This window comes from Myotis davidii, unplaced genomic scaffold (genome assembly GCF_000327345.1).
Source record: "Myotis davidii unplaced genomic scaffold, ASM32734v1 scaffold732, whole genome shotgun sequence".
NCBI classification, from domain to species: domain Eukaryota; kingdom Metazoa; phylum Chordata; class Mammalia; order Chiroptera; family Vespertilionidae; genus Myotis; species Myotis davidii.
In genome coordinates, this window is record NW_006284349.1 from 2,064,813 (window position 1) to 2,075,224 (window position 10,412).

Consider the following 10,412-nt stretch of genomic DNA (forward strand, 5'->3'; position numbering starts at 1 on the left):
AGAGGTTTTGTGGGTGGAGACTGCTGGAGAGCAGCTCCCGAAGGAGAAAGGATTTCAGGGAAGTTAGGCAGTTGGAAATGCTCTATCTAACGAGCCATATGATTGAGTTCCTCATATTCATTTAGCAGTTTTTCTTAGTGTCTGTATAGTGTGCTGGAGGTCCTGCCCATTGTGGAGCTTACATTTCAGTGGGCGAGCAAGACAGACAGGACAGATGGGATGTAATACAATGTAATGAGCAGTTAATTATAACAAATAATTATAGAGCAGGGTACTATATATAAAGCAGCTGAGTTTGATGCAAGTTCAAGGCTTAATGCATCTTTCTGGACTTGAGTTACTGAGCAAGTAACACCTGGCCTTATCTGAACCCTGTGGTTGTATTTTTTTGCCCAAGAAACTTTGGATTTCAACAAGAGACCCCTTCTCCCGAATAACCACATTGACGGGGGAAGTGAGCATACACCGACCCCACCTTGTAACGGAAACCCAGTGTAACACCCTCAATCATATCTGTCCACGGCTACAGGTCGGGCGACCATTTGTCAGTTTCGAGCCTCTTCATTTTCTTGCCAAGGAGACTGAGTTCTGCATTGAGATTGAGGACCCTCAGACAAGACTTCCTTCCCTGCGGGGGCTCCGGTGTCCCCATCGGAGGGAGTAGGTGACCTCTGTATCGTTTCTGTGGCTGCTGCAACCAAGAACCACACACTTGGTGGCTTCAACCCTACACGTTTCTCAGCTTACAGTTCTGAAGGTCAGAGTCCACAAGGGGTCACGTGGAGCTAAAACAAACGGGATTCCTGGGTGCTCCTTTGGAGCTCCAGGGGAGAGTCTGTGTTCGTCACCTTTCCCAGCGCCTAGGGGTCGGTCACCCACATTCCTCCACCTGCCAAGCCAGCAGCAGCAGGTCCAGCTCTCTCATGTGAGGTCCCTCTGCCCTGCTTCTTCCCCTTCTCAGGCCCTTGGGCCCACACAGCAGATCCAGAAGCTTCCCCAGCTCCAGGACCTTCATCTGCACCCTGCACCCTCCGTTCCTAGTGTGATAAAGGGAACATGTCCAGGGCTCTGAGCTGAGGATGTGACCACCTTGGGGGAGGGGGGGGAGGCATTATTCTGCCTACGGTGCTCTCTAAGCCCCCTTCCAGCTCAGCATGCTGCAGTTCCAAGTGTTGGCTCCTTCCGGAAACTTCCAAGGTCGTGGCGGCTGACGGGCCCAAGAGCAGCCAGTGCCAGTGGCATCGTCACAAGCCCCTTGCGTGACCACACACGCTCTCTTTCTTTAAATGGTTAGCTTATCTTTTGGGCTTGCTTATGATTTCCAAGAAATCTATAATGAGAGTAGAGATCACAGGGATTTGGTGAGAGAATCAATAGGCCACAGGTTCCAACAGCCCCTGGTTTCAAAGGTCTCTCTCTCTCTCCATGGTGAAGTTTTCAAAACAACAGATATTTCTTTCCTTATTTTCCTCCTCATATCTTCCTGCTGGGTTATTTTAGCAAATGTGTGTAAGCACGTACTGTGGGGGCAGTGATAGAGGAGGAAATAACCCATGCTCTCCAGGTGTGGTAGGCAGAGAGAGTAAAGAGACCAGGGTTCAAGTGTTACCAAGGAGCGGACCCACTGCCGCCAAAGGTCAGAGGCAGGTGGCTTGCACTTCTGGTGTTGGAGCTGGAGCTTCAAGAGGGAGTAGGATTGCCCTGGCCGGTGTAGCTCAGTTGGTTGAGCATCATCCCAGGCACCAAGTGGTCGCTGGCTGGATTCCTGGTCAGGGCGCATGCCCAAGTTGTAGGCTCAAAGCCTGGTGTGAGGCGTGCTGGAGGCAGCTGGTCGGTGATTCTCTGTCATCATCGATGTTTCTCCCTCTGTCTCTCTCCCTCTTCCTTCCTCTCTGAAATCAGTAAAAAGATATTTAAAGTCTGTGGTTTTGATTTTGGAAAGTTTTCTGTGTAGAACACAGAATTTTAATTTCTGCCTTTCGACTCTCCTGTATTTACTGGGGTTGGGGGCAGGGGTACGGAGCAGAGGGATTTTAAAAGAGAAAAAGCAAAAAAAAGGGGGGGAACATGTTGACCTTCAGGAAAGAGATTCGAAAGAGCATGCTTATGTGGCTTCCAAAATAAAGTCCCATGAGTGTTTAGTTTTATTATGTGTCATTACATTACAAAATAAAATGAAATAGAAAAATCCACCCTCCTGCCCCAGCCTCCAGGGGCTGGGACAGTCCAGCTCACAGCTGCACTCGTTCACCCCCACCCCCGCCCCACCAGGTACTGCCCGGTGTGGGACTGATAAAGTCAGCATCTATTCTATGACCCCAGACACTACCAAGGAGCCCTCTTGGCCTGTTCCGACATTCCTGTCCTTCTGCGGGGTGACGTGGAGCCACTAATGTGGTTTCGATAGATTTCTGAGTTCCAGGCTTGCTTTAACCCCGGAGGGTGGAGTGCGGGTAGATTCCCAGAGGCGGCAGTGCACACACGGCATCTTGATAGCCGTAAATCAGTATCTCCAGAAGGTCCCAAGAAATGGCATAGCCGGGATGCCTGGCTTGCCTGAGCACCCTTTGTTTTGGGTGCCCTCGAATGGAATTTCTATCCGTACCACATAAAGGAGACGAGAGGGGTTCTTTTGCTTGGCAGCACACAGTCAAAGGAAGGGGCGGTGGGGATGTTATTTTTTGTTGTTACTGCTATGGTTTCTTGGGTTCCTCCAGCAAAGAGATGCTGGGTGGCTTTCAAAAGTCTCTCCGTGCAAATGCTTCCCGTCACAAGGGATCAGTGTCCTGCCAGTTGACAGGACAGAAGAAGTGGTCTTAGCGGCCCTGACACAGCTATCCTTGCCGTGCCTCTCGGAGAAATCGACGCCCTTGTTTTCTTCCCTCCCGCGTGCTTGTCATTACTGGTGCGCCGTCACTTTAACAGACTATCGCCCTACAAGGGGGTTGCCTCATCCAAGTGGCAAGGAAAACCAAGGTCAGAAGAGCAGAGACTTTTGTTGGGCAGGTGAGTAAGTGGGATTAGTTAAACCAATATTGAAAAGCGGTTTGCACAACTCTGGGCGGCTCGTTTCTGAGATGTGCGCGTTGGGCCCTCCCTGGCACAGACACAAGTTGCATCAGGACCTTGGTTATGTAATCCTTCCCGCTTATATAATGAAAGGTCCTGTTTTTTCTTGCCCCGGTTTGCATCACTTGACACGGGGATAGAAGCTAGCATCGGTCCGTAGTCCCCTGTAATTGCCGCGGCAGGGATTCTGTCGGTAAAGCGCACGGTCTCTTGGTTGTCGGTGAAGCCATAGCAGGTGCACTATGTCTAAGGGAAGAGTTTGTGTTGGAGGACTAGGAAATGAGTGCAGACGCATACAGCATCCTACAGATGAGCAGCTGGAAAGAACTGACCTCCATACTCTAGTTTACAGGAACCTCCCGGTGTTTGCTCGTGTCTCTCAGCTGGTAAGAAACTTGAAGTGGCGACCGTTGTGGCCACCATGAGCTGGCCCCTATGACTTTGTCCGGTTAGGAAACATCACCACCTAAGGGCAGGTGGGATTCTAGAGACTCAGACCCCCACCTTCCTGCATTGGTGAGCTTACCTTCCTCCGAAGCAGCTTGTAGCTCCTGCTTGTACCCTGGCCCCTCCCAGCTCCTTCAGGTGTAAACCCGGTAGCTATAGCTCACTGTTTCCTCAGCCAGTCAGTCGGAGCAGACCTAGAAATCCATTCTTCATTTGTCCCTCTACCCCCCATCTACCTAGTCTGGAAGGACTGTAGATAGGCAAGGCGGGTCCAGAAAAACAGCATCATGCAGGGCGGCCATGCTGTTACTTGGCCTTCTGTCTCCAGATGCAAGGGTTCTGTCTGTCTCTTCCAGGGCCGTAGTACCCACCTGTGTGGCTGTGACCTGAAGGCCGCTGGTGTCCACCTCCTGCTCTGACAACACTCTAGTCAGCAGAACGGCAGGGGGCACCCTTTTCCCTCTGCCCCTTTACAACTGGCCAACTGCCCTCCTCTTCATCCCCAGCTGCCCTCCCTCTCAGGCCCCTGGCTCCCTTAGCTCCTGCCAGCCACCTCCTCCCTCCCAAAATTCTCTTGGCCGGTGAGGCCAAGAAGTCATCATACAAACTTTTCTCTGCAAAACAGCACTATTTTGCTGCAAATAAAGCCAGTTCTGATACGAAATGGGGCTATGGGTAATTTCAGTTTTCTTCTCTATCTATACTCTTCTTGTCTTTTTATCAGATTTTCTAGAATGAACATGCACTACTTTTTTAACTAGAAAGAAAAAAATTACTTTAGAATACCAGTTTGGGAGACAGAAAATAAAAACAAATCATCCTTTTTGTTTAGTGGAGAAAGGACAACAACAAAAACACCCAAGGTAAACCGATGCAAACATGTGAGGTGGGCTCGCTCCTCCTCATCAGGTAATAAATGGCCTTTCCCAGGTGAGGTGGGGTGGGACATTAGCATCATTACCATCGGCCTCAGGTCCTGGCATTTTTGCAGAGCTGCCGGGCATGTGCTGCTCTGAGATACAGACACCCTGGGGACTTAGGGCAGGGTGGTTGGGAGGCTCAAATGAGAAAATTGATGTGAAAGCACTTTATAAATGGAAGCTATTATTTTCAACCCAAACTGGAGAACATGCATCTGCATTGGGAGACAAGACAGAATATTGTGAGGATGTTTATGCAACTTAAGACAGAGAAAGATGTGGCCATCTCAGAACCCAAGTTTCTCTGTTCATTTAAAACATATTGGGGTCAACCAGGTACCTGGGATTCATCAGTGAAGAAAACAGGCATAAATCCTTGTCCTTGTGGAGGGAGCCTTGTGAAGGGGGCAGAGGAGAAACAATAACTCCAATCAATAAAAAAGAAGTAGTCATCAAAATAATAACAATAGCTAACACTTGAAGAGTGCATACTTGTGCCAGGCGTGGTTCTAAAGCCCTTTACATATATTTTAAACACCCTGTAAAGTAGATCCTCAACTTACCATAGGGTGACTTCCCAATAAATCCATCATAAGTTGAAAATATCGTAAGTTAGAAATGCATTTGATGCACCTAACCTACTCAACGTAACAGTTTTCCATTTTAGATTACCTTAGGAGTGCTCAGAACATTTACATTAGCCTACCGTTGGGCAAAACCATCCTACTTCCACTGCCAGCATCACAAGAGAATACTGGACCTCATATCACTAGCTCGGGAAAAGATCAAATTTAAAGTTTGAAGTCTGGTTTCTACTAAGTGCATATCACTTTCTCATCATTATAAAGTCAAAAAATCCTAAGTTGAACCAACATCAGTTGGAGACCATCTGCATTAATTACCCCATTGGGGGGAAGAACACCCACACGGAGGGTCAGAGAGTCGAGATGCTAGAGCTGGAATTCAGTCTCGACAGCCCAGCCTTCATCACAGAGGATGTCAGCGGGTGATGAGCAGGTGGAAAAAGAAGCAGAGCAGAGAGGCATCATCCATCCATTCGGCAGATTCCCTGAGTGCTCTGGGCCTGGCATGGTGTCGGGTGCCTGGGATACAGAATGCAGGGGGCATTATCGCGGAGGGGTTCATGGTCCCCTGGAGGAGACGGAGGGGTACGCAGACATGTTAGCAAACCACGTAATCGCATGGTAGGGTGCACCTTGGTTTCCTAGGACAGCAGAGATTCCACATTGGAAATCATTGGTTTCCGTGACACTTTTGTTTTGGACTAGTGAATTCTTGGCTTCGGCTGCCTCACCTTTTCCCACTGATTGGTGGCGGTCTTCCCTCTCTCTCTGTGGTGCTTCTAGGTTACAGTGGTCCCAACCTTCCTAATGCTGCGGCCGTTTAATACAGTTCCTCATGTTGTGGTGACCCCCAATTTCATTGTTACAAATTGAACATAATTAAAGCATAGTGATGAATCACAAAAACAATATGTAATTATGTATGTGTTTTCCGATGGTCTTAGGCGACCCCTGTGAAAGGGTCGTTCAACCCCCAAAGGGGTCATGACCCACAAGCTGAGAACCGCTGTTCTAGGGGCAGGAGGCTGATCAAGTCAATAGCTACTCTGATTAGACTCCGGGCCACAAAGCCAAGGGCCGGTCTCCCACCGGCACCCGTAGGGCCGGTTCAGTTCCCTTTGACATCCTTCTGTTCTGTACCTGTGCTGGGTGCCGCTGTTCGCTCCTTTGGTCCACCTGCCTCCTTTCATCTCATTGGCCTCGGTGAGTGTCACACGGAGGGACAACCGTAGGCGTCCTCCTGCTTGTACCCAGCCCTGCACAAGGTCCTCCTTCCCAAGACTGGCAGAGGATCCGCGGGGGAGAGCGCGTGCCTACTGAAGAGAGCCCTGGAAGCTTATTTCCTGCTGCTGAGCTATCAGTGGTCAAGTCTGGTTCCTGGCCAGACAGCAGCATGTTTGCTCCCAGGGCCTGTCTTCCTTCTGTAGCGAGGGTGGCATCACAGTGCCTGGGCAGGGTGGGCCCACTTCTCTCCCACTTCTGTGATCCCACAGCCACCAGGGTCTCCTGCCTGCTGAGCTACCATAATCCTGTGCTCGGAGCTTAATAAATACTCGTGTGCTGTAGGGGTTTTTTGTTTGTTTGGGGATTTTGTTTATTTCTCTACTGCTTTTGTCTGACAAAGTCCTGGATGAGTCTGAATTGTCCTTGCTGTGGCTCAAGATTCCTGAGGTTAGTATTGTCAGAGGCTAAGTTCCCCCTTCTGTCTCTCTCTTTTTTAATATATATATTTTATTGTTGATAGCGTTATAAATGTCCACCATTCCTCCTCTCCACCCAGTCCCTACTGCCTCCCTCCCCCAGGCCTTTACCACCACTCTACAGTCTGTGTTCGTTCATAAGATATGCATATAAGTATATTAAGTTCTTTGGTTTATCTCTTCTCGTGTCTCCCCCACACACACACACACACAGACATGTCACCCCCTTATCTCTTCATCCCTCAGGGTGACCATTCTTACCTCTTTTCCCATAGACATTTGTGCAGGTGACAGTCAGGTTTAACATCCATCACATCCTCTTCGGGGCAGGTGAGAGAAATCCCTTCATTAGGCCCGTGGTTGTGTTGCGATAGCTTATTATAAGGCCTGCACAGTGCAGGGGTCTTTCCGTGACAATTACTTCATCCAGTTCCAAAATAACCCATTTTATGGTTGAGAAAACCCAGGCTCAGAAATAAAGTAACTTCCTCCCAGGCACACAGCTAGCAAGTAATTCAACAAGAAACTAAATTGAGGTTTTAAAATTTCAGTTTGTTTTCTTTCCAATAGATCATCCCAAAGGACCGTTTGTATTACAAAATAAGTTCCTTTCAGGTGTTACTATATTAGTTCGGAACAAGTTCTCTTTTGTGGGGAAATGAACTGAGCTGGTCCTCATCAACATGTCCTTTTAAAAACACTTAAAACCCCTGGCCGGTGTGGCTCAGTGATTAGTGTTGATCTATGAACCAGGAGGTCATGGTTCGATTCCCGGTCAGGGCACATGCTCGGGGTTGCAGCGGATCAGTGATTCTCTGTCATCATTGATGTTTCTATCTCTCCCTCTCCAAGAAAAAAAATATATTTTTTAAAACATCACAGGTTTCTAAAGCCATGTGTGTGGGTATTTGGGGGGTGAGAGGGGCCATCCCTATAATTTAATCTCAAAAAGGCAAGATTGGGGACTTTCTAATAAAATAAGAAATTGTCTTTTCTTCAAGTCTAAGTTTTTCTGTTTCTCTAAGCAAGTTGAAGAGGATATAATGTTAAAACAACGACTCCTACAGATGAAGAATGAAACAAATTCACATTTCAGACTGCAGAAATGGGCTAGCAGGCCATCCTTATGTACTGTGACCCGTTAGTTTCCCAGACGTTACCAAGCTTTGCCGTAGATTTTATTGACTAGACGAAAAGAAGGTCCATAACCTGCTGTCCAAGCTCACTGATGAGTTGTAGAGGCCCAGACAAACCCCTGAAATTATATTCAAAACGTGTGCCTTGCTAAGCTTTCCTAATTAGAGATTCCTCCTTTTTCCTCAGACCCTCAAAGGACATCATCATCACTGCATTAATTTCCTCTGTTGCATAACAAATTACCACCAACAGCGGCGTAAAACAGCACCTACTTACTATCTCACAGTTGCCCTGGGTCAGGCTTTCACTGCTCAGCTGCGTCCCCTGCCCAGGGTCTCACCTGGCAGAAGACAGACGTGGGTGGGCCGCGGTCCTTTCTGGAGCTCGGGTCCTCATTCAGGCTCATACGGTTGTTGCCAGAATTCAGGTCCCTGTGGCTAAAGGATGGAGGTCCCATTTTATTGCAGCTGTCAGGTGGGGTCCACGCTCAGCTGCTGAAGACCCCCATAGTCCCTGTCACATGGCCCCCTCCCAGGCCCTCACAGTCATGGCAGCTGACTGCAAGGCCAGCTAGGGCATCTCTTGTTCTGGTCTGCTACGCCAGTCTTATATGATGTGACGTCGCCCCGGGAGTGACTGCCCATCCTCTTTGCCTTATTTCATTACTAGAAGCAAGTAGCAGATTCTGTCTGTACTCAGAGGAAGGGAGATTACACAAGGTCATGACCCACGAGGGGGTGAGGGGGGGGGGGGCCTTGGGGTTTGCCACGGTCACCTCCTGAGAGCTCAGGAGAAGCCACCGTTCTGGGACCTTTGAGCAACTAAATACATGACTGACACCCTACAAACATTTTGTTGGTTCATTGACTGGTTATATTACCTCCATAGGCAGAAACCTGATGTGACTGAATGGGAAGAATCCGCCAGTCTTACTTATCTAGACCAGGAATGGGGAACCTTTTTTCTGCCAAGGGCCATTTGGATATTTGTAACATCATTTGTGGGCCATACAAAATTACCAGCTGAAAAATTAGCCTGCTACATTTGGTCAGACATTTAATTAACTCACCCCTAATGGCTTGGCGGGGCCAGACCACATGATTGTGCGGGCCTTACACGGCCCGTGGGCTGAACGGTCCCCACGCCTGCTCTAGAGGGAGTGCGTGCCAGGAAGGGAGCACAGCTGGGGAAGTATTAAATAAGAGACAAGAGCTTATTCTGGACAATGAGGAAGAGCCATGGCAAACACCGTTTTTACGGTTTATGTCAATATTGCGGCCGCATTAGCTCTATTTCTTTGAGACAGAAAATCATGGTTTGGACCAATGGGAGGCGGCCAGACCCCCAGAACAGCTTAAAACTCCCTGTTCCTGGGTGCGGAGGGGTAGCGGCATGTTGACTGAGATCCTTCCTGTTTTACTTGGCGTCTAAGTCAGGTTTAATAAAAAAATAAAAAAAAAATAAAACGTTGGACATTGAATGTGAGTTGGTCTGTGGTAGGATTTAATGGGTTATTCCCAAAGTTGCTTTTTCTTCTGACTCTGTTGACTTTAATATATTAGTTTTCTAGGGCTGCCTTAAAAGAACCACAAACTAGGCGGCTTAAACAGCAGGCACTGATGCTCCCGCAGTTCCGGAGGCGGGAAGTTGAGGTCCAGGTGCCCGCAGGGCCATGCTTTCTGGGAAGGCTCCAGGGAGGATGTGTCCCAGGCCTGGCTCCCAGCCTCTGGTTGCTATTGGCTTGTAGCAGCATCACTCCTGGCTTCCTAGGGCATTGCCCCTGTGCGCATGCGTCTGTCTGTCCTTTGTTTATGAGGACATCCGCATTTTGGATGAGGGGCCCACCTTATTCTAGTATGACGTCATCTTAGCTGATTTTATCTGTCATGACGCTATTTCCAATCCCTGGTAGGATTGCAACATACGAATTGGGGGGTGGGGAGTGGACACAAGTCAACCCATAACACTTAATGAGGAATAACTTAAAATTTTCCTGGTAGTCCTGCTATCCTAGCAAGTAAATAAACGTCACTGGGTAGATTGACAAGCAGATTTAACAAGACTGCCTCCTCCTCCCCATTCGGGAATTTGCTACCTTCTCATTAGAATGGCATCCTTGCCTTTGGACTTAATTTTGGAAGTAAAGCTGCTCTCGGTATGCACCTAAAATTGCTTAGTCATAAACCTGTTTCTGGTCGTAGGAGAGGTCAGTTATCTGGGCAACTTCACCTACCAGTTGGGTGGAGAATGAAGAATCAACTTTACAAAGAAAATGGGAAGAATTCTGAGCAAAGATGTCGCAACCTTCGTAAAATAAAATAAACCCTTTTCTAGGAGAGCGCTAAGAACTTTTACTCTATCCTATTAACCTTTACACAGACTTTTAAAACCTTTGAGTTTCCACTTCACAGGGCAGTAGAAGCATGAATATGTGTATCGGGCAAACTCAGGGCAGCAAGGTGTTCAAAGGGAATCTTACAAACCTTAAAAAGAAAATTGCAGACTCCATCCAGCTCTAATACGACTTCTAATTTTGATGTTCATTGCTCTCTTTC

At 48.2% G+C, this 10,412-nt stretch overlaps 1 protein-coding gene across 7 annotated transcripts in view; it reads left to right on the forward strand.

Moving 5' to 3' along the window:
- The window catches only part of FOXN3 (forkhead box N3), a 289,030-nt gene that overhangs the window by 234,143 nt on the left and 44,475 nt on the right, over positions 1-10,412 (forward strand). Inside the window, exon 5 of one of the 7 annotated variants that reach the window (XM_015571466.1) lies at positions 8,044-8,090. The exons of the other annotated variants lie outside the window; for them this stretch is intronic. Within the exon in view, the coding sequence (XP_015426952.1) occupies positions 8,044-8,075 (32 nt within the window). The 3' untranslated portion in view covers positions 8,076-8,090. Of the gene's footprint in view, positions 1-8,043; positions 8,091-10,412 lie in introns of those variants that run through there. 7 annotated transcript variants of the gene reach the window in all.